General features: G+C 39.5%; 1 protein-coding gene and 1 long non-coding RNA gene across 2 annotated transcripts in view; one reads left to right on the top strand and one right to left on the bottom strand.

Moving 5' to 3' along the window:
* LOC135186231 (uncharacterized) overlaps nt 1–24,273 on the bottom strand; it is a 240,152-nt gene that overhangs the window by 209,290 nt on the left and 6,589 nt on the right. The gene's annotated exons all lie outside the window — the stretch shown is intronic.
* OLFML1 (olfactomedin like 1) lies at nt 14,346–21,196 on the top strand. The gene is made up of 3 exons (XM_064163796.1): nt 14,346–14,738; nt 16,577–16,865; nt 20,060–21,196. Exons 1-3 carry the CDS (start codon nt 14,613–14,615, stop codon nt 20,836–20,838), a joined length of 1,194 nt encoding a protein of 397 aa, XP_064019866.1. The 5' UTR covers nt 14,346–14,612; the 3' UTR covers nt 20,839–21,196.

Genomic DNA, 24,273 nt, shown 5'->3' with positions numbered 1-24,273 from the left:
GAAGATGCATCAGTGGATACATGCCTCCGTTTTCTTGAACTTAACAGACTGATATTATGGCAAGATGGGTACAGACTCCCATCATACAAAGCCTCTGTTCCTATTGCCATGCAGCAGACAAACCAAGAACCACTTGTCCTTCAAGACAGCAATCTTTGTTATTTACTGCTCTAGTTACCTTTCTCAAAATCTTCTGCAGTTTTAAAACTGTCAATGACAGTGGAACATTTCCTTCATCAGAACCTACAGAATGTCCACAAGAAAGGGTCTTCAACCTATGCATCCTATATGCTGTCACATAAAAAATAATGAGCATAATCATTGAAATAGCTCTTCCTAACTGTGTATTCTTTTCTATTGCCCCCAAATGAAGAATTAAAACAGCACCCTGGCTTCACCTTCAAAATTCAAAGCGTTTTTCTTCCATGTCAATAGAGAGCAAGGCAAGCTTCCTTCAGTCATTCAATTGCAGATCATTATAAAGGCCTTTTTGACTACAAAAAGTCTTGATTTCACCATGACTTTCTAATACCCAGCCCATCATAGCAGCAGACACAAGCGCAAAATAGGAGCCAAATAGTTCAGACCTCCTCTGAAATACTCACAGCTCCCTTCCCTTACATATTTAAGAAAGTATTTCAGAGCTCCCTTGAACAAAGTCTTCCATTTTCATTTGATTAATTAGTGTAGTCAGAAGCCTCTTGCAAGGCTAGTATTAAAACTTAATTAACTGCCTGGGTTTTTCCCCCTTGGAAATTTGATTAATGTTCTTCAAATAAAACATCTGGTCATACACAGAAGCAATCACTCCTTCAATGGAGTATACAGATTGTAAAGGCACTAGGATTGGTGCAGCTAATGTGCATGTGGCACGTTGTGCTGCTGCTGTGTCTGTTGCTCTATCACATAATATCTATTTTAGATGATTTTCAGCAAAATACCTTTTTGTGCTTGACACACAGGAACTCAATCCTGTTCATCATTTATATATCAATTAGTGAAACTCCCAGCTTGCACTGGACAAAATATTCATACACTCAGTTTTGTACAGACTGCCATGTCAGAGCCTGTACTAACTACTCCCTCAAATGACCACAGGAAACAAAAAATGGTAGTCTTCAAGTTTGACTGCTCCCAGCCTTCTCTCAAGGATTTTCTGTCTTTACTATCCTGATTTTTTTCTCTTTGGCTAGCCATGCCAGATCTGTTATTTTGGTATACAGAAAAAATACTCAGTTGTCAGAATAAGTCAGTAAAAATGACATCTTAGCACTTCAGCATTTGATGATTTGAACGACCCTGTACACCCACACAGAGGTCTTCCACTCAGCCATCTGTTAGTGTATGCACATGCCTGCTCATGCAGGTACACCTGTGAGTTGGCTCATTTCATAGTTTGCTTTAAAGAAGAGCCTTTTCTTTTTGGTGTATGTCCAAGGTAAGTAGCAGTTTACCCAGCTCAGCAAGAATATTACACAGAGAGTTCCTCTGCAATATTCCACAGATCTGACAGAAGAACATGGAGATTGAGCATGCCAAGCATCCAACTGGTCAATGTATCTTATGAAATGGGAAAATCTTGCTCAGGACAGCATCCAGAACACTTCAATTCTCCCACCAGCGGTTTCTATCACTGAACCACTGCTCTAGTTCCTGCAATTTTGAAGCACTTCAAGAAGGTCACTTAATTCTTCAGCCTTTTTGCCAAGGAAATCTACTACTAGAAACCAATAACTATGAAATTATAAACTTTTGCATTGTTATTTGAACTCAGGCATGTTTGACAAAGTGCCTTAAATCAGGAATTCAGCCCTTATACTCTAGCTTTTTAAATGCCATTTGACAGTCATGTTTTGGGCAATAACTTTCAAGATAAAAACCAAGGTGATTTTGTCCTTAGATAAACATCACAGTCATCAGAATTTGTTTCTAGTACCTCCAGATGCTTGAGAAAAAAATAAAAGGATTTTCAAACTCAGAGAAAGATAACTAATCAGATAAAAATTTCTCCTCCTAAGTGTTATTGCATATTGTTCACAAGGTTCACAAGATATTTTGAGACCCTTGGCTATAAGCAGACAGACATGTGGGTGGCAGAGCACTGGAATAGGCTGCCCAGAGACATTCTGGAGTCTCCTTCTTTGGAGACTGAAAATCTGCCTGGATGAGTTCCTGTGCAAACTATCCTAGGTGATTCTGCCTTGACAGACGGGACTTCATGATCTCTAGAGGTCTCTTCCAACCTCTAAGGTTCTATGTGGTGCATTTATGTGCAGTCTATTGTGATTATTAAATATCAGGAGATTGTGAGAGAATAGCATTTTCTGATACTGCTTTTAACCATATTGTTATGCATTCACATTCTAAAGGATATATTTGCATATATCACAGTGGAAATAATAGAAACCAAAGATGGGTACTCCAATTAACAGCATCAGTACACTCCTATTTTTTCCAGGCAAGACACCGAAAAGAAGTATCATTCACTTAATGGGTGGTTATTTATGCCCCCCAGTACAAATCTTCAAGGATTTATAATGCTGCATTTCTAAAATACTTTTCCAGACACATTTGTGGGTGCTATTCTGGGTTCAGAAAGGTACCTTCATCCTCTGAGACTGCAGATCTGAAAAAGTAGTCAACAATGGATAAAGTCATATTCTGGAATCAAGACAAAATGAAGACTAAAAGGTACTGCCTAAGGTAATGGCTTTTAAGCTATTTAGAGTATTTTCAACTGACAGTATCCATTTTTTATCCTTCTGACTTGAATGACAAAATACCCATTTGTGGTAGCCGGTGACCAATCAGGTATGAAGCACTTAGGACAGAAAGTTCTGGTTGTTTATTTTTGTCCTAATTAGTTTGAAGGGCATCTGAGAGTTAAAAAATAATCAAGGCCTATATGATGATGGATATTCTACTCTGATTTATCTATGACATTCTCTGAGTAATGAAAGAAGAGAGAAACTAGACTGAAGCTTTGTGGTAGAATTTTAGAAAGCAAGAGGAAAAAAAGTGGCTACTCTTAACTGGCTCAACAGCAGAAGAACATTCATTTAGTAATCTAAATTCATATGTAGAAACACTTTGATACAGCAGGCCAGTCCATCTGGCAGCCAAAAGAGCCCAAAGGGCAGCCCAGCTTGGCTCACCAACTCTGTCTCAAAGGAGGCAAGGCAGCAGATGAGGCTGACAGAAGAATATGTAATGGCAGTCCATGAATGAGCACCCAGACTCAGAAATCATGGTGCAGCCCATGCCTAGAGACCAGGAGGTCCAATTCCAGGATTAGAAAAGGTAGGCCATGCTGGCACATGGTATAAACACGGTGGCAATAATCAGTTGTCCAACAAAGCTAAACCAAAGCCATAAAAAAAGAAAAGCAATTAGGCATTCATCCCTGAGAAAGCAAACACAATCTTTTCTCTACTGTTCAGTTGTTTCAGGGCTCTGTCTAATGTCTAATTCCTACATCATTTATCCTTCCTCTCTGGCAATGCATTAAAAAAGAAATCATTTGAAACGTAGTGCAAAAAATTATTGCATTTCTAGAAATCTGAACACCCCCCCTGCCAAAGCCCATCACTGGTTGCTGTGTCACTGATTCCATACTATGCTGTTAACTACATTTTAAATGAATGTGATATAAACATCTTGGGCAAGATTGGACATCCTTCATTTCAGCCAGTAATAAATTAATATTATAAATATTGCTGCATGTGAAAGCAAACAAATTCCATTCTGTCTTGCTCTTCAGGGACGTTATGCCTAATGCCTGAGTGGACTTCTATGTTACTTGATTATAAAATGTATTAGTAAACCAAGAGATTGTATGGAATATAGAGTTACTGAATGCCTTCTGAATTTCCTGTTGGTAATTCTTACTGTCAAAACATCATACAATACACCCTTCACTGAACAACAGCAGAAGGCAGCTTTTAGCTGAAACTGTGGAGACTGCGTTTAGCAAAGAGCAAGCAGTAAATTATTGTGCTTATTTATTATTCAGATTAGGCATTCCAGAAACATTTCCTATTCTATTAATTAATAATTTGAAAACGGCTCAATGCAGAAAACTGTGAAGAGACAGCTTTTTAGAATTTGATTGTTTCATGTGCAGAATGAAAAATGAAGTTGTCAAACAGCACATTTATATGCTAAGAAGTAGCCTTCCTGCACATTTTTTGCTGTGCTCTTCCCCCAGACATACTTCCTCTGTCCAAGATGCCAATTCTTCACTAGAGCAAGACTAAAAATAATCTAAATATTAACACATAGCTGATCACCTAATGCATCAAATTCTGTTTATCTTATTTTGTATTTCTCCACAACCTGTCTACAATGTATGTGCAAATGCTGGCAAATTAGCTAATATTTCTGTAGCTATGATAGCCTAAGGATATAAGCCAGGCAAAATTTATTGGGAAACATAATACCTTTTATTAGATCAAGTGATGCAACTGAAAAAAAAACCCAAGCAGCGAGCTTTCAAATACACAAAGCTCACTTCTAAGCTAATTACTGTGAATATACATGTAAACCCATAGAAGTCAAGCAGATGGAATTAAAAATCCACAGAACACAGATCTATGACCAAATTTAGTCTTTTTTTCCCCCAATTTTAGTGTAAAATCCACATGTTTTTGGTATCTCTGAGATGGCAGTGTTACATCACTTGTATTATAATCAGTTCTGGGAAAACTGAGATTCTTTAGCCCCCATAGGCAGTGCTGAAAATTAAAAGCCACAATCTGTCCAGCTCCCTCTGTTTGCCAGTTGTAATGAAATAAACCTTCACAATTTATATTTCCTCCACAATATTTTGCACACAATTAAGGTTTTGGGGTTTAATTAATTTACTAAAACATGTTTGTCTTCTATTTATAGTAAGACAGTGCTTCTATTTGTTTAATTTAGCACCCAAGAGCTCATGCTGAAGACTGATGTTTGAGATTACAAGGAACTATTTGCCTGAAAAGTGTAAACTGGCAGACCTTCCTGACATGAAGACAGACGCACCAGAAGTACACTCTGCGCACTGCTTTCTGACAGCATAAAAAGTACGTTAACTTATAAATAAAAGATTCAGCCACGCTTGCAATTGCAAAATTTATGACTGCTCCTGCAAATGTGTGTGGTCCAGTGGAATTCAACTCCCTGAACCAATCTTTTACAAACACACAATAAGCTTCCTCGAGGCAAGAGAGCTAGTACCTTATTTATGAGTATATAGTTAACATTACAAGCAGCTAAGAATGGGAAGAAAAAAGGAAATCAGAAGATACGAGGCATCAGGACATTCCAAAATATGTAAGTATAAATCACAGAATCAACCAGCTTGGAAGAGATCTCCAAGATCATCCAGTCCAACCTAGCACCCAGACCTAGCCAGTCAACTAGACCATGGCACTAAGTGCCTCAGCCAGGCTTTTCTTGAACACCTCCAGGGACAGTGACTCCACCACCTCCCTGGGCAGCCCATTCCAATGCCAATCACTCTCTCTGGCAAGAACTTCCTCCTAACATCCAGCCTATACTTCCCCCAGCACAACTTGAGACTGTGTCCCCTTGCTCTGTTGCTGGTTGCCTGGAAGAAGAGACCAACCCCCACTTGGCTACAACCTCCCTTCAGGTAGTTGCAGACAGCAATGAGGTCCCCCCTGAGCCTCCTCTTCTCCAGGCTAAACACCCTCAGCTCTCTCAGCCTCTCCTCATAGGGTTTGTGTTCCAGGCCTTTCACCAGCTTTGTTGCTCTTCTCTGGACACCTTCCAGCACCTCAAGATCTCTCTCGAATTGAGGAGCCCAGAACTGGATGCAGTACTCAAGGTGTGGCCTGACCAGTGTTGAGTACAGGGGAAGAATAACCTCCCTCATCCTACTGGCCACACTGTTCCTGATACAGATGCCATTGGCTCTCTTGGCCACCTGGGCACACTGCTACATCATTTTCAGCCTACTATCCACCAGAACCCTCAAGTTCCTTTCTTAAAAAAAAAAAACAAAACCAAAAAAACTTTTAAAAAGTTTTAAAATTCAATTGAAAAAAAATAATTCTGTGTTGGATACAATTCAGGGGGAAAAAAAAGGACAATTTTCTGCTTTGAGATTCAAAAAAATACTTCTACAATGCCAATACATTGTTATAATGATACAGTTCACAGTCATCAACACTTTCACTCACACCATTTCTACAGACTTCTGGGGAATACTTTACCATCTTAGGAATGTTTCCTAACTCCAAACAGTTCCTCACTTAAAAATGCAATTCTATGCAAGGATTGTTCACCCTAAGGTCTGCACATTGTTCTGTACTAACAATCTGTGATGGCTTTATTTCCAAATGCATATCAAGTGTCCAAATCTGAGATCGATAACTATATGCATTGATGACCATACACACACATGTATGAGAAAGAATTGTCTTTTCTGAATAACTGATCACCAGTTAACTCTTGTAATCTGCTACTCTATGCCTAAAACAATGGAATTCCATTTTCATTTCATGCTAGACTCAACTATGGAACTGCAGAACTTCATCTCCACATCCAATCCTACTCTAAGTAAATCCCATCTGATACTGTCAGAAGAAGCATTAGGGCAGCCAACCATCATCCATATACCACAACCTGGACAAAAGGCTAGTTCACAGCTATTCCACGGTATCATGGATACTGCTGTAGAGAAAAGATGTATATCATACTAATAAGGCAGTTATGGAAACTGTGTTTCTCATTGAGCATAAACTGGCAATTGCTACCTGAAGGAATCACCCTAGGTGTTTTGGAGTAAATTAAACTTCTTCTCTAAGAACTAGTTTGTGTAAAATTCTTGCTGGGCAAGATTATCTGTGTGCATTTTCCATTTTGCCTACATTCAGCTAGATTGCAGGGGATTTGAAATTCCTCATGGGATGGCACAGCTTGTGCAGAGCAGTAAGAATAAAGGCAAATGTTCTGTTTATATTCACTAGCATGGTAAAATCTTTGCACAGCTTTCAAAGTTTATTAGCCCAGTTGTAGACAGAAACACCAGGTAATTGGGTAGGTAAAAAAACTCTCGAGCGTACAATTGCCATTCCCAATAACTACTTCAGAAACAAGTCCCATAACAGCACTCAGCAGTCTGTGGCATCTTTCATCCAAAGCCTATTTCACCTATCATGTTTATGACCGAAATGCAGTAACTGTGTAGAACATAACAATGGCTTAATAATGCCAAGCAACCAGGTAAAGCTTACAGAGAGAATGGAAAATGAGTTTCAACTCATTCAGTCAATGACAATAGGAGGAAAAAAAAAGACTAAATTAATTTTTACCAGATGATTCAACTGCAGCCACTCTTCATGTTACAAAGTGTATAGCTAGATCTGAAATTACCACTAACTGGTTAACTAGTTTTATCCAAGAACTCTTTCAATGTCATACCATCCCCTAATCGCAGCTCAAGTCAATTTACGTGTGTGTGCATCCCTATTAAAAAACAAAAAACATGGAGGTGAGTGGTTAATTATCCACATTCTTATTTAGTCTGAATGAGTCCAGGTGTGTATCCTAATTCATATCTCACCCCGGCAGCTGTGCTCAATGCCCTGATGCCTTTGCAACAGTTTGCTCAGGAGAGAGCCAGCATGACAGATGCAACAGAAGTTCAAGTTCCTGTGCAGTGAACAGGCTTAAAGAGCTAAGGGCTTTTAGTTCCTGACCCTCCGTTCTGTCAGAAACGGTTCCTATTTCCATTTCAAAGTCAAATAAGTTAACTTAATCTGTGGACGATTTCAGTCTCTTTAAGTGTACACTGGAGCAGAACAAAAGAGAAATATTATAATCCACTATCAGCAGTAACTATTGTGCTAGTTTGAGCCTAGATAGAATGTTTTCGTGAGAAGAACTAGATTACAGGCTGTGGAAGGAAAACAAGGCTGATGTCTACTTCACTCATAGACTTGCAGAGATGTATAAAAACAAAAATCTAAACATAGATAAGGGAGTCTCACTTCTGCTGGGGCACTGGCTGAGCTGCATCTCTAACCTCACCCCTCTCTGCTGTTTCTTTGACTAATCCACTTTGCTTCCTAACCCCCGGGCAAACCTCCATTCTTCCTTGGGACTGGGGTAAGGTAGAGAGGGGTAGGGGGAAGGTGAAGGGGCAGTTGGGAGCCCCTCCTGGGGACTCAGGTTTCTGGCAGGGCTGTTGTGTTTCTGTATTACATTTTACCTTGTATATTTCTGTATGTAACTGTATACACTGTAAATTCCTGTTTGTATATTGTGCTAAACTGTAAGTAATAAGCTTCATTCAATTTCCAGAGCCAGCTGAGTCTAGTCTGGGTGATTGCCAAAGTGCAGGGGGAGTGGGTAACACCCAAACCATCACAACTGAGAAGCCACCATACTAGTGATCCAGTGTCTGCTGCTTCCCTCCTGAGACAAGTAACTGCCCATCCTAAATTGAAACAGCTCCTGAAGGTCAGGATGATTGCTGGGCCAAAGCTTATATCTCACAATTAGGTCATACATGCAGCATAAGATGTTACCAACTTGATGGCCCTTGGCTGTGTGTGCAAGAATTTGCCGTAATCCTGTTTAACTGCTGACAATCACTGGATCACATTTGTATTTTTCTATACTTGGCAGAATTATCTGCATGCATTTCAATATACAGAGGGCACAGGTTTGGCCATCTGTCCATAGATGTCAAACTGAGACATTTTCCAGTGGCAGCATCTGGTTTCTTTACAAAAAGCGGTGTGTTTGCAGCTTTGGCCTGCTACATGGCAGGGCTACAGATGCATTATCTAGGCTGCCAGATCTTCCTGCATTGCCTTTTTCCTCCCTTTTTAAATTATTATTCAGTTTTAATTCTGTAATGTCTTCTTTGTTTATAAGATTATGTACAAGCCTACTTTTTTGGCAAAGGTTTAATAACAAGATAAAGTTTATGCTATATATTTCTCTGCATGTACTATACCACACTCATCCACCTAACACTTGAGCCAAAACTATTACATAGAAGGATGTCCGAAAGTGCTTAGCATTAGAAAGAAGAGTTCATTAGCTTCCAACAGGTTTGTAAAGTAACAATTCCCATATCAAGGTCACTCTTTAGTTGGTCTAAGTTGAGTAACAGGAATAGATAATTCAGACACATGGAAAAAAGAAACAGGATTCAGTTGTCTTGAAAGGGAATGTGATTTGCAAAGCAGTCATTACATGAAAAAAAAAAATGAAGAAGAAAAACTAATCAATTAGAAGAGTCAGCTAAAGATGATGATTCTTGTTCCCTGGGTGAAACATAGCAGGAAATTCATGATCCTGAACAGAGGCAGAAAAAGGCAGTCTGAGATCCTAATTGGTAATTAACAGATTATAGCACATCCTCAGCTGCATAAAAACTTTGACTCTAAGGAACTAAGAACCATACATGTTAAAAACAGTAGTACACATGGATGTCATTCAAGTCAGGTTCCAAAGCTATCTATACCTTCTACCTAACACATGTCAAACATGGACAAAATCTGTAGTGTTTCCATAAGAGCAAGAGACAAGAAAAGAAAACAGTAAGCCCAGAATCTAAGACTGAAGTCTTCTTCTGTAAAGTCTTTACACAAATATGCTATAGGACTTTTTATATACACCCTATGCTATTTCATTTAGTGGGACACTAGTAGATGAAAGGTTTACTTCAGAATTTGGAGGACCAGGAACTAGCTTGCAACAAAGACCACCAAAAAAAGGTCACAGAAAAGAAACTAGTTTCTATGCCATTTCATTTAGTGGGACACTAGTAAATGAAAGGTTTACTTAAGAATTTGGAGGACCAGGAACTAGCTTGCAACAAAGACCACCAAAAAAAGGTCACAGAAAAGAAACTAGTTTCCAAGTCCAATTTGTCACATGAGGCAGTAATATTTTTTTAAATCACCTTTTAGGTAGACATACACAGATAATTTTTGCAAACAATCTAAGAGAATATACATAACATCCACTCATGTACTAAAACTCACACATCCCCTAGGAAAATACACAAAATCTTTGCTTAATGCTGCCATGGCAGCACAGCATGTGAGAATACCTTATTCTTAAAACTGACCTAGCCATGTTCATGGGCCCAGTATAGTGATCATTCCATACAGACTGTACAATCTTGCCAGAACCAGAAGCACACAGAGCAGACAGTGAGTTTGTGGCAGAGCATTTGGATGTGATACTTGCATATCATGTGCAGGAAAGGGAGTATCTCGCTATTACACCAGCAAGCCTAAAAGATGTAGTAGTGTGCTAGCTCCCAAGCGTCAGAAATAAATATGTCCCATTGGAGGACTACATTGATTCAAGTGCAGAAAAGATATCTCTCGTGTACAGATGCTGCTTGTGCTCTGTTGCAGAAAACCACAGCAGGAATTTCATGTCTGAACATATGGACAAGTTAGTCATGCCCTATCTACTCAGAGAAACAAACAGAGCCAGGCTGGATGGCTTGCAGGGCAGAACAGCTTTTTTATTTTCCTACAGCCCAGTAAAGACTGTAATGGTGGCACTAAATTTCTATTTTAATCAGTTAATAGAAATAGTTTCTGATTCATTGGCTAACTGAAGGCTAGAGAGATGGAAAAGTTTACCACATGTGATGTGTTACTTAATGTATTCAGTTCTTTTCAGCTTTCCTCTGTTTCTTTTCCTAAGAAGAGTCTCTATACATTGTATATTTTTACAGCAAGACTAAACTGTCTCCAGCAGCAACTCACATTTCATAACATACAAATTTAACGTTCACTGAGCCCTGAGAGGTCAAAGGGAACAGATCAAATCCACTCCATTACAACACTGCAGACTGTTATATGCAGTGTAAAGATATAAGTGACCTTTCTCCTGGAAGAAGATAACGAATTTTGATGCTACAATAAAGCCTGAGGAATAGACTCAGTGTAACAATGATAGCACTGCTAAACAACAGGCTGACTTCTAAAGAAGAATTAAGAAAATGTTATCCATTATTCATGGCAGCTTAACAAATTTATGTCCTTTGCCATCAGCACAGTGCACATGCTTTATTATTCATCATGAGGTGGCACTAGACCACCTCTTCTGATACACTGCCTTTTCAAGGTGGTAGGCTCTGACCCTGGAGAAAGAATAAAGGCCACAAAATCCATTTCTGGCATATGGGTCATGCTCAGCATTTGCTCTCAGTTGGGGTTAGGGTTTAAGGTAGGGGTTCAAGGTTAGGATTTGTCTCTTACCATTTTGGAAGACAGAGACCCCTAACAGTCCTGAGCTTGTCGGTGCTGTAGCTGATTGCTAAACTCTACTAGCACCTGGCTTACTAATAGCTTTCCATTCATGTGATTTGCTGTCATTTGGGATCATCCGAGTTGTACTTTCTTCTACATGTTTTATCCCGTTCAGAGAATTTGGAAATGGTGTGTTTCAGCGACCTTTGCCTTGCAATCTCAAGGACTTGAGAGCCGCCTAGTGGAAGTCTCTGTTTGAATCCCAAAATCCAGCGAAGTTGCTACAATTGCTGGTCAGTATCACCCAGAACAGTGTCCCTAGAGGTGAACACCGCATAAGGTCTTCCAAGTGAATTTTATGTTTGTCTTTTTTACAGAAATTGGAATTAAGTGCTTAAGTCCAGCTGTGACAAAAACCTTTTCTAACCTCACAGATCCCAGCATTAAACAACCTCACCAGGTAGTGGCTAATACTAATAAGAAGAAATTTGATTCTGCAGCCCCAAGTCTGAACAAAACTAGAAAATACACAAGATAACCTTCATCAGCACGAAAGCCTACCAATTTGGGCAACCTTAAACTAAACTGTAATTCCAAACAAAATCCCATTATTTGAGATAATGATCTCTCTTCCTCTTGTCTAAATGCACCTGATTAATGATCATGAGACACAAAACCACAAGGCACTCACGTATCATCGATGCATCAGTCTAAACAGCAATTATTCTAATCCTGTGTGTATAAGGTCAGGAACATAGGAAGCTATGTTAGACTACACCTCTGGTATTCTGTTTTCCTCTATTACTGGTTTACATGTAGATGTTAACTAAACATAAAAAACATAATCGACCTTGCTTTAAGCCAGTCTGGACTTTAGGAGTAAAATCTGATCTGTAGGTGTATTATTTAAATCTAAGTGACAGAAGTGTGGGCAACCCACCTATTTCAGGGGTTTAATAACATAGGGCACAGCATTAGGATAGCATCTGCTGCTCAGCAGAAGCCAAGATAGGTAAAGATCACAGTATCACCAAGGTTGGAAGAGACCTCATAGATCATCAAGTCCAACCCTTTACCACAGAGCTCAAGGCTAGACCATGGCACCAAGTGCCACGTCCAATCCTGCCTTGAACAGCTCCAGGGACGGCGACTCCACCACCTCCCCGGGCAGCCCATTCCAGTGTCCAATGACTCTCTCAGTGAAGAACTTTCTCCTCACCTCCAGCCTAAATCTCTCCTGGTGCAGCTTGAGGCTGTGTCCTCTTGTTCTGGTGCTGGCCACCTGAGAGAAGAGAGCAACCTCCTCCTGGCCACAACCACCCCTCAGGTAGTTGTAGACAGCAATAAGGTCACCCCTGAGCCTCCTCTTCTCCAGGCTAACCAATCCCAGCTCCCTCAGCCTCTCCTCGTAGGGCTGTGCTCAAGGCCTCTCCCCAGCCTCGTCGCCCTTCTCTGGACACGCTCAAGCATCTCAATGTCCCTCCTAAACTGGGGGGCCCAGAACTGAACACAGGACTCAAGGTGTGGTCTAACCAGTGCAGAGTACAGGGGCAGAATGACCTCCCTGCTCCTGCTGACCACACCATTCCTGATGCAGGCCAGGATGCCATTGGCTCTCTTGGCCACCTGGGCACACTGCTGGCTCATGTTCAGGTGGGTATCAGTCAGCACCCCCAGATCCCTCTCTGTCTGGCTGCTCTCCAGCCACTCCGACCCCAGCCTGTATCTCTGCATGGGGTTGTTGTGGCCAAAGTGCAGCACCCTGCACTTGGAGCTATTGAATGCCATCCCCTTGGACTCTGCTCATCTGTGCAGGCGGTCAAGGTCCTGCTGCAGAGCCCTTCTGCCCTCCAACCCAGCCACATCTGCCCCCAGCTTAGTGTCATCTGCAAACTTGCTGATGACTGACTCCATGCCCTCATGAAGATCATCAGTGAAGATGTTAAAGAGGATGGGGCCCAGCACAGATCCCTGAGGGACACCACTAGTGACAGCTGCCAGCTGGATGTGGCACCATTCACCACCACTCTCTGGGTCTGGCCCTCCAGCCAGTTCCTAACCCAGCACAGAGTGTTGCCATCCAAGCCATGGGCTGACAGCTTAGCCAGCAGTGTGCTGTGGGGGACAGTGTCAAAGGCCTTGCTGAAGTCCAGACAGACCACATCCACAGGCCTCCCCACATCCACCAAGCGGCTCACCTGATCACAGAAGGAGATCAGGTTGGAGAAGCAGGATCTGCCCTTCCTAAACCCATGCTGGCTGGACCTGAGCCCTTTGCCATCCCTCAGATTGCCTGTTCTGACACACTGTGTCAAGTTACAGGCTTACACAAGCAGTCAGAAGGAAAAGGGAAGCTGTGTGAGGAGGGAAAAAGAAGCTGCAGAGGAAAAATAAAAAGAGTAGAAAGAAAAAAGTGAAGAGGTGGAGAATTCTGAGAATGAGAAATAGAGACATCCATTTTGGCTTCAGATACAAAGGAAAATTCTAACATCCTAAGACATGGTTTCCTAGCAGACACATTAGCATAGCCACATATATTTCCAGACAAGGCACAGTCATGGAAATTATGAAAAATAATAAATGAAAACTGCCTCAAATGCAGACTCATCCAAGTCACCCAAAGTAAAATAACTATTCTGAAATAAGAGCTCTATCAAGGACTCCATTAGATTGGCAGAGAGATCTGTTAAGGGTGCTGATTTCAGCTGGAAAAGTACTGTCAAGAGAAGAGAGGAAGGCAAATTTTTGTTTATTTATTTAACCTATGGTTTTCAGTTCTACCATAAATAGGCTGAACTCTGGAACTGAATCAAGTCCTTCAGATTATTTTACAGCAACAGCTATGGTTGTTGAACTAACTACAGACATTATACAACAGCTTCCTGTGAAAGAATAACAAGTGCTCCACTGACTTTGAATCCATGCTGACTTACACCAAGTTCATACTGCATATTGTTGGTCACACGGGAAAGCAGATGGGAGGAGAAAGAAGGGAAAATAAATTATTTTTATTTGTATTTAATAAAATTTGGCCTACAGGCTTTAAGTGACTCAGTACTGAACATCTGGGATAGATCACAGGATCAGAAACTGGAAAGAAGTCATCTGGCTTCTAGAAATAAACACATTCAGATCCTCTTCCACAACTTTATTTTGTTAACTATAAACTGCAACAGCCATTTTAAGGCTAATACTTGCTGGCACCGTATTTTTAACTGCTTTGTAATTTTTAGCATTACTTTTTCACACTGAGGCATCAGACAACTGCTAAATTTCATTTATTCATGGACCAGCAATAGTGTTTGGGACTGCCCTGTACACACAGACACTCACACGCACTAAATTCACTACTATTTTCATGCACAATTTTATGAAACAATGATAGCCTTGCAACTCCAATTTTTATTGGTTCCATTCCTCACAAGCAGCATGGGAGCAGCGCAGTATCTGATGCAAGACGCAGCACTGATGAACTACCTAGACCGGCGTTTCCTATCTTTGGAGGTATGTGTTAGCTGTATCCTTCTGTAAACCCCTAACTGCAAGGAGGTTTGAATGTTCTGCCGTGTGGGTGAACACACAACAGTTTGTATGAGAAGCAGTATCAGGGAGATACACTTCCAGCTTTGTCAAGTAACTGGGTAAACAGTAGCTAAATCTTTAGTTGTAACAATTCCTAGTTATCACATTGCTATTTATTGCAAGATATCATTTCATAGTGTTGTATTTTTACACTGTTAGTGCTTGCATATTTTTATAGCACCAGTGAATGTAGCTAAACATGCAAATGTTTGTAGTACTATCACAGTCCATTCTAGGGAACAGTAAAAACATGTTACCACCAGCAGAAGTGCTGTCAAGCATTAATTAGGGAGACAGAAGTTCATCATGTGTTTCCTAGGTACAGATGAACCCACCTGGAAGAGTAGTTTAAGACACAATATATACCATGACTGTGTCTGTACTCTAACTTGAAGTTGAAAGGATTCCCTTACTCACACCTGGGAGAGTGAAACAGGTATTTGCTCTATGTTACCTAAATGTACCAGTACCAGTTTCTTTTTCTGCAGTAAAAAGCTACCAGAACTGCAAAACAGCTTTCCAGTATTGGCATGCTGTCAGCAGACACAGTTTATACTAAATTGCTAATGTGTCCTTGGCTTTTGCCTTGCATTGGCAGACTTTAGAGAAGTTTTAACTTGCCTGATCTTGCATCCCCCCTTTTTGTACAAAACTCTCATTGATCTTAACTTCACAGCACAGAAAGAACTAAGGATTGGACTAGCATTCAGTTCTCACTGTGTAGACTGTGATTTAAACTGTCTTAGCCACTACAGGAATAACTCCACATGGTTATTTCCATTCATGTGACACCTGTTAAAAACGATGAAATTTCACCTCTTTTTGGGGGGGGGGGGCAAAGGACACTCAAGTAAAGGAAAAAAAGGTGAGGCAGATATTGAGTAGAACACTTAAAACATTTAAAATAAAGTTTTTGTGGGAAGTAAACAGCTTCATGAGGACTTACGGTCACATATAAATGGCAGGGCACACCCAGAAAGCACATCTTACTACACAAACAGAGTGCCACACCAAGCTTACATGGCACACATGCATACCATACTAAGTACTCAGTAAACTCAGACACGACCTACTCAGACCCCACCTTAAAACAAAATACCTGAAATCCGTACAAAAAGCACCACACTAGAACACCCAAACTAGCAGTCAGATCTACTGCAATTGGGTATTTTGGGGTTATTTTTCTCATTTTCCCAAAGGGCCAGTTTGGCTTCTATATTCAGGCTATCTATGGTCTTTAAAAGCTGAGAAATCACTTCCCTCATCTCTAAATATGTTGGATTTGAATCTAGGTATAAAGAAATATCTACTGTATTTGGGGTAAACTTAAATACAGACATAATTTTGACACACACCTTCACTTCCCCCTTCCTCCAAACAAAACCCAAACCTTCTCAATCACAGGGATGTCAGTATTTCCATATTCCATCTTAAATAGACAAAAACTAGCCACAGATGATGCTGTCTTGGTCAGAAGAATTACATTTATGTGAAATGTTCAGGTTTGCAGATTTTCTGCAGAGAACTTTATAAGGCTGCTTCAGCAGTGGTCCTACAGAACATTTTGTCCAGAACTGTGAATGCTGGTAACAGTTGGACATATCCTTTTCACATAGATACACACCAATAGACCATTGGTTTGAAACAGATGGGGCAGAGGCATCAGAATGAAGAGCATGTTTTTTAAATGAATCATGAATGAGGTCATGGTCTATACAGAATATCCACATATGTCTTTTCTTCCTCTGTTCTACCTGAAGAAGAGGCTGGAAAAATGTAACCAAGACATACTAGAATACGTGGAAGAATTCCGAGACTTTTCAAAGATGGCATTGTCACGCCTGGCAGTACTCAACAGTCACAAGGCTGAGGTTAAGAGTGAAGTAGAGAATTTGCTAACAAGAATTGAACGAGCACAAAGGGACATAGACTACTTTGGATCCATCAGAGATTCCAATACATGTGTAGGAGTACATGAAGACCTGGTGAAACAGCAGCTATCTGAAGCGGCAGAAGAAAAAAAGAAACTTAAACTCATGCTTAATGCAAGTAAGAGCGGTTTACTATTCAGAACTTCAGTGTGAATGAGCCAGTTCTCTAGTCATTGTGTGCATGCTGCTAAAGGCATAACAGATTTTCACAGGTTATGTGAATGCCATAGATTATTGCAATTATTAGACTTTAACAAACAAATACAAAACCAGACAACAAAAGTTATGGGAGAGGAGAAAGCGCAACTCAAACGTTTGTTTTGCAAATACTCTTCTGCATGTCAAATTGGTTCTTTGGAAGCTGCTTTTTGTTATAAAGCAATATTAAAAAGCCTCTCAAGGTTTGCTCTCACAAAGTCCAAAAGAAAAAAAAATCCAGTACACTTTTGTGTATTGCAGCTCTACCAAGGAATTAACAGTGGTCTTTGTTTTTTGCAGTAGGCACAGGTCAAAACCCAACTTAAAAGTGAATTCATGAGTTGATAAAAAGAGTTGAGTTCTACAATTTGCATCTGGTTTACTGTCCTCTGTTATTCTTTGTCTCACTCTCTCTTTTCTGTACTTTATCAACAGAGCACAATGACTTAGCTGCAAGCAAAGCTCAGTTCTGATTTGAAAATTAAGTGTTAAGATAGTAGTAGGAATAGAGGCATAATCTATACTCCTTTATAACAAATTATGTTTTATCATTTTAAGTATCTTTAAGAAAGTTGAATGATAGACATAAATTAGATATTGTAATAGACTCAAAGTAGTCTGTTTCCTTCTCTGTCAGAAGTAGTAAGAAATTAAAAACAGTAAGAAGCATGAACTACCTTTGCTTAAAAAACGAATGATATTTAGCATCATTAATTACACAACTCCACTAACTTCAACAGAATTAGACTGATTTAATTTTACAGATAAGCTTGCAGTTTGTTCCTTCAACTTTTCCAGCAAGGGTATTAAGGCAGATGGTAATAGAAGAAACCATGATGCTTCTAAGCTCTAATTCTACAACACAAATGAGTGCTCTGAATATCAAGATTTCCTTTTTGCCATATATAGTTGGGTTTTTTTTAAACAGTAGAAATTTTTTGAGAGGCAGAAAAATGTAAATTCATTGTGGCACGGATGCTGTGAAAACTCCTTCAGAGAAGAAAAAATTACTTTCCATTTTCACAGTATCACCAAGGTTGGAAGAGACCTCATAGATCATCAAGTCCAACCCTTTACCACAGAGCCCAAGGCTAGACCATGGCACCAAGTGCCACGTCCAACCTTGCCTTGAACTGCCCCAGGGACGGCGACTCCACCACCTCGCCGGGCAGCCCATTCCAGTAGCCAATTTGCCTTCTTGAAAATCACTACTTTTCATTTTACTGCAACAGTTCATAGCAACTTAAATTTTAGCAATACTAGTCAGATGCTTGTCTCAATGAAGGCAATGGCAAAACTATTCCCTGTGTAAATTTTACAGAACCAAGGGAAAAGTAGCAAGATTCTCAACTTCAGCAAATAGCAGCTCTGCGTCTTTGCTATCACATATTTCTCAGAACTGAGGATTATTTTTTAGAATGACTCAGCAAGCTCTAGCAAAAAAAAGTGCTTTTAAAATCCTAGCTTTATTGCTAGTACTGGTTGACTTGAAAATAGTAAGCACAGTCACTGTTTTCACATGCAGTAAGTTGATCCTTCATGCTGCTTTGGGTGGGAAACAGGAAATTCTCTTCCATATATTTGGGAGTATGACAACAAACAGTGGGCTTTGAACTTATAATGGTGGAGAATGTTAGATGATTTCTTGGTAAACTTTTTGCTCACTGTGGATGTTTCAGTTTCTCACTCTGCCTCCATGCTGTTATGAAAGTCAAGAAGTTATAAATCTTCTCTTAAGAAGGACACTATTGATAGATTTCAGATAGCCATCTGGTTATTTCTCCTGCAGAGCAAGATGCTGCTAAGGCTGGTTAGTTTGGGTTTTGTGTTTGGTTTATGCTTGTAGAACCCATACAATCAATAATTTTAGTTTTGGAAAAGCTATTGTGGCTTGATCAGGGAAGGTGTAGCCAGGGCAAGGACTTACAAGAAAAAAACCCAACTGTGTTATAACAGCAATATCCTGATGTTTTGGTAAAAAAGGGTATCAGAGCACACAAATGACATAAAGGGTGCTTTCTACAGGCAACTGGAATCTTGCCACTGACTTCAATAGATTCATGTCAAGCCAAACTGAGAGGCTGGTTTCGCATTCTTCATTTCATCTACTGCCAGAACTTCCTGCCTTAGGGCTTTGTTTGTTCTGTTTACTAAAATGGCTGTAATTCACTAAAGGCAATTCTTTAAATTTCAAATAGTGTCTCTTGTAATTTATGTGTGTCTCTGGTAAACAAGCTTGCTAATATGCTTTGCAGGAAAGTTTTTCCTGGAAAACATGGTACTTGATAAAGATCTTAGTATCTGAGTCTTCACAAGCTTGATGCTTTTTAGTCTTATAGATCTGTGCTAAGTGCATACAAAATACAACAAGGACAAAACTATAACTCCTTCTCTTGTGGTACTGATTTTATCCCTATAGTTAGGTAAACATCAGCCATGCTTCTAGCATAACAACTGATAGCACACACAAATCACACCTGTTCATTTAAAGATCACCTTAATATACAGGCATTCTCTATTTTGGCATCTATGTATTTGTTCTAGCTCAATTTGGCTGCAGATTTAGGGAAGGGGAAGAGAACTCATTGTTTTGGCTTTCTGTTATGATCACTAATTTTTATTTGACCCTTTTTTTTCATAATATACAGGCCAAGAGAGGATAAGAGAGTTCCTGAAACAAAAGCATATCAGGAAAATCTATTCTAATCTGCATGCCTTCAGTAAGAAATTAATTTCATTGTTTTACTGTATTCATCTAAAGCAGAAGTCACTTCTTGGAAGTAAAAACTGCAACCCTGTAAAAGAAATTACAAGAATAACCAGAATTACTAATTGTGCCCTTGGTGTCCTCTCAAGTACACAAACAGAATCCTATTTGGATAACACCAGTTTAATAGTGCATAAAACAACACACTATGTGTAGCTGATGACATGCAGTTTCTTTAGCAAGAGATGTTGAACATAACATCTAAAATCAGCTTCAGCACATAGCTATTTTGCTGACACCTGTACTGATATATTTTCTCTGGTGTTATAGTTGGATTAAAGGGAAATAAAGTAATTCAAAGAAAAGAAACTAATTTTTTTTGTTTTTGTCTGGGTGTTTCCTTGCAGGTTGTGACCAAACACTTGCAGGTATTAAGTCGCTAAAGATAGTTAAGAAGACTGGAGATAAGCATGGCTCTTGGATGAAAGATCCTGGCAAAAAGCATGCAAAGATTTATTTATTGAATGGTTCTGTAAATAATGTTATTTTTGAGTTTGCAAATATCATGACATTTATAGAAAGCAATCATGCACTGAAAGCTCGCAGAGTCACCTTGCCATTTCCCTGGGAAGGAACTGGCCACATCATATATCAGGGTTTCCTGTTCTATCACAGATATGGCTCCTTAAATGAGATAATTAAATTCAATATCCAGAGAAGAAATATAACTGACCAAATGCTACTGCCAGGGGCTGGAAGGATTCCTGTCTATCAGCTTTCTCCGTCTACAAAAATAGATCTTGCCATTGATGAGCAAGGGCTCTGGGCAATCCATGCAGAACCAGAGACTGAAGGGAACCTTGTAATTACCAAAATCAATCACATAACCATGGCAGTAGAGCACACATGGGACACATCATGCAATAGCAAAGGTGCTGAAGCAGCTTTCATGATGTGCAACACACTCTATGTTGTCTACAACTTCCCTAGTGGAGGCACCTCTCGTATCCAATGTGTTTATGACGTTATGGAGACTGTAAATACTCATGAAATCCCAGTATTACATTTTCCAAAACGTCAAGGTAGTCATTGCACTATACATTACAATCCTAAAGAAAAGCAACTCTTTGCTTGGGGTGACGGATCCCAGATCATTTACAAGCTTCACACAAAGCAAGAAGTCTAGAATCCTTAGGAACTTTTCAAATATACTTAAAAGCTAGCAGTCTCATATCGCCATGGGCCTTACAGCACATTAAAATTACCTTATTCCCACCTGTTACAACTTTCGTCTGTTCTGCATAACTACAGGCTTACATACCCCAGTGATCTTAAACTAACATCCAGTTAAGAATATGTAAAGACTCCATTAATATGAATAATACAAAAAATAAACAACCACAAACATACAACACCCACAAATTTTAGTCTTAAAAACTAAGGTTAATTAAAAAAATGTGTTCTCTTCCTATCAAAATTATATATAGAATCATAGATTCAACCAGGTTGGAAGAGACCTCCAAGATCATCCAGGCCAACCTATTACCCAGCCCTAGCCAGTCAACTAGACCATGGCACTAAGTGCCTCATCCAGTCTTTTCTCGAAGACCTCCAGGGACGGTGCCTCCACCACCTCCCTGGGCAGCCCATTCCAATGCAAATCACTCTCTCTGTGAAGAACTTCCTCCTAACATCCAGCCTATACCTACCCCGGCACAACTTGAGACTGTGTCCCCTTGCTTTAGTGCCACGGAAATCAAACCAGAAGTCCTTTCTACCCAAAACACCTTGCCTAACAATCTCCACAACCCTGAAGCTCACTGTAGGAAGTCTTCTGGTAAGCACTATAAAACCACATGCTTCCTCAAAAAAAAAAAAAATCTGTAAAGCTTTACACAAGAGTTTCATTATATGACAAAGCATAAGAGTAAATATGCTCACAAGCATGGTTTATTTTTAACACACAGTTCTTGCATCAAGGCTATTCACAGTCATTAAACTTCTAGACTACACCTATGACATGCCCAGATTTTTGCTATTCTTATAGGTGTAGTCTAGATCCTGTTATTGTATTAGTTGTATTTAAATACCCACTTTTATCAGCTTCAATTTGCAACCTTTCAGGGCTTTTTCAGCATATCAGGGCTTGTGTCAGAAGCAATGTACCTAGATGACCTGTTCTGTATTGTACACTATTTGAAAATGGTTTGCATATCACTCTAGCTGTAAGGAATTTTCTTAATATTTCATTTCCACTGATTAGAGCAGAATCTTTTTCATCCTATTCTCTGACTCCAGCAAAATACTTGTACACAAAAGGTGGCCCTGATGAGCACAACTGTTACAAGGGAAGGCATGCCCTTGCTCAGGCCTGGTTTAGAAGTAACAGATAAGCTTTGGGTAAATATATAAACACCTTTTTGTTTCAGAAATAATATTTTAAAAACAATCTTAGACTTCAATTTGTGAAACACAGGTAATAGGTATAGCTTAGAAATTTCAGTGACAGCTGCATTTCTGTCTAATAACAATACCACCACCAAAATAAAACAAACCATCAAAAAATGGTGCTTGGAAAGGAATCCAAAGCTATTTTTACAGAAAGACTGTTTTGTTCTTTACACTACAAGAGCTGTTGTTGTGTTTTAAAATAGCTTCAACAGAACAGCCAAACATCAGGGAATAATTTTGAAGAGGAGTTCCAGAAGACAACTAGGAGGGTATGGACCACAGAGTTCAACAATGCTGCTCTGCTCTTAGCAAAAGAAACTATTGTTCTAAGCAGCCTTAATGACTAGAGCATTACTACAGCATGTGTTACAGAAGTCACAGCAAGCACAGTTAGAGTCATCCTCAGGCTGAAAGTAAGGTGGGCTAGCACTGATTTTCCTGTGTGATCATGGGTCAAGGACAGATTCAACTTACTCTTCATCTGTAAAATTACAAAGCCAGAAATATAAAATGGTACTGGCCACCTCTGCAATGCTTTGGGATCTTTTACTGCAAAAGAATGTCTGATTTACTTAATAAAGGCTTTGGATGCAGATATGGACTGAGTCTGCTCTTTAGAATAAAGTAATTAATGGAATATGCTACGTGCCACACCATTACACAATGGAAAAAGCCTACATTACTATTTCATATAGAGATTTCAATGAGCAATCCTCAAAAGTTCAGGCAAGAACCTCCTGAACCTTGCTACCTTGAAATCCACGCTTCATAATGAAATCAAGGTGCTGCCTAGTTTTGGTAAAAGGAGAAATTTTGTGTCAATGACCTTCACTAGATCTATTAGGTATCACTAGATACCATACTGTACCTAATAAATAAAAACCTTAAAAGAAGCAGACAGAACCATAGCTTTCAAAAACCTCACAACTGAGGCTCATTTACAAGGAAGGGCAATTTTTCAAGTCTTCTAGTTTCAAAAATGCATATGAACAATCCAAAAATTGGAAGAGCTGGAATTCCCAGCTATTACTCCTGATACTGATTTGTTGGTAAACCGTTTATGTGCAGTCATAAGAGAACAACAACAGAAGAGGCATTGTTGGATTAGCCTGTGTCACCTACTCCTTTAATGCCTCTGATGAGTAATCCACACTATTTCTGAGACCAGCACTGACCTGACACTTCATAATTTTTTCTTATCTCTCGTAAAGCCTGCAATTACCTGTAACCATTAACAAATATCCAAAGAGAATTAAGCATTTTCGTTGGGTTTTAAATATTTTTTTAAAATAATTTACACAACTCATATGTCCAATTGCTTTTTCTCTTAAAGGTCCAGTCCTGTACTGCTTGCACTACCACTGTTCATTTACTCCAGTTGAGAATTAGAAGATAAAGTGTCACTGTCATTTCCTGTGCACCTACAATCAATATTGTGCCCTAGGGACGGATGGCTCTCCCTATAAGAGCTACAAAACTTTACTTTGGATTTATGCTTACACTGTATTTTTCCAAAAGGAATTTTAATGTGTTAGGAAGAGGTATGCTGCTTTAATGTCAGTTTTCCAGTTGGTTAAAAAAAAAAAAAAACAACAGTGACAGAAAAAAGTTTTCATTAGCATAGGTGCAAAACTCAGTTTAAAGCCTTTGATTTTCTCTATATGGATCTAAAAAACTGAGGGTACCATCTGAGGTCAGATATTTCAGTCCCAGAGGCAATCAGCTCTGAACTGTGTGCAGAACTCCTATCCCTACGGAGAGCATTACCTCCTATCTCAATCTCGAAAGAAAATATCAATCTCAGTAATCTTCTTACCAGACAATTTTGCTGAACACTATGAATCACTCATTTTCTCCATCATTTTGGAAACTAGTGATTCAAACCAGAAAAAAAACCAACCACAAACCAAACCAAACATTTCCTGTTGGGTTGTTTGGCCACAAAATGCAAAAAAGTTGCAGGATTAACAACAGCAGTAAAGTCAAAATGCATTACTCTAAGTTTACAGAACTTGCATACAAAGTGAAACAGCCTCTAGGCTACCCTGCAACCTTTTATTCTCATGGCATTAGTACCATAAGAACACATTTCCATCCACATTGCACATTTGTTACAACTACCTTTCTAGCTGGTCTTGTCAATAAGTAACTCCTTATTAAACTTCACATA

Source organism: Pogoniulus pusillus, chromosome 24 (genome assembly GCF_015220805.1).
Source record: "Pogoniulus pusillus isolate bPogPus1 chromosome 24, bPogPus1.pri, whole genome shotgun sequence".
In the NCBI taxonomy this organism is placed as follows: Eukaryota; Metazoa; Chordata; class Aves; order Piciformes; family Lybiidae; genus Pogoniulus; species Pogoniulus pusillus.
The sequence above is the reverse complement of the archived record's forward strand: the minus strand, read 5'-3'. Positions and strand labels throughout refer to the sequence as shown.

What these genes read in the sequence shown, in the direction of transcription:
- OLFML1 (XM_064163796.1), top strand. Translation starts at nt 14,613, where the DNA reads ATGATAGCCTTGCAACTCCAATTTTTATTGGTTCCATTCCTCACAAGC. An exon ending in GGCGTTTCCTATCTTTGGAG is followed by an intron (nt 14,739 to 16,576) that starts GTATGTGTTAGC and finishes TTCTACCTGAAG; the next exon opens with AAGAGGCTGGAAAAATGTAA. An exon ending in TAAACTCATGCTTAATGCAA is followed by an intron (nt 16,866 to 20,059) that starts GTAAGAGCGGTT and finishes GTTTCCTTGCAG; the next exon opens with GTTGTGACCAAACACTTGCA.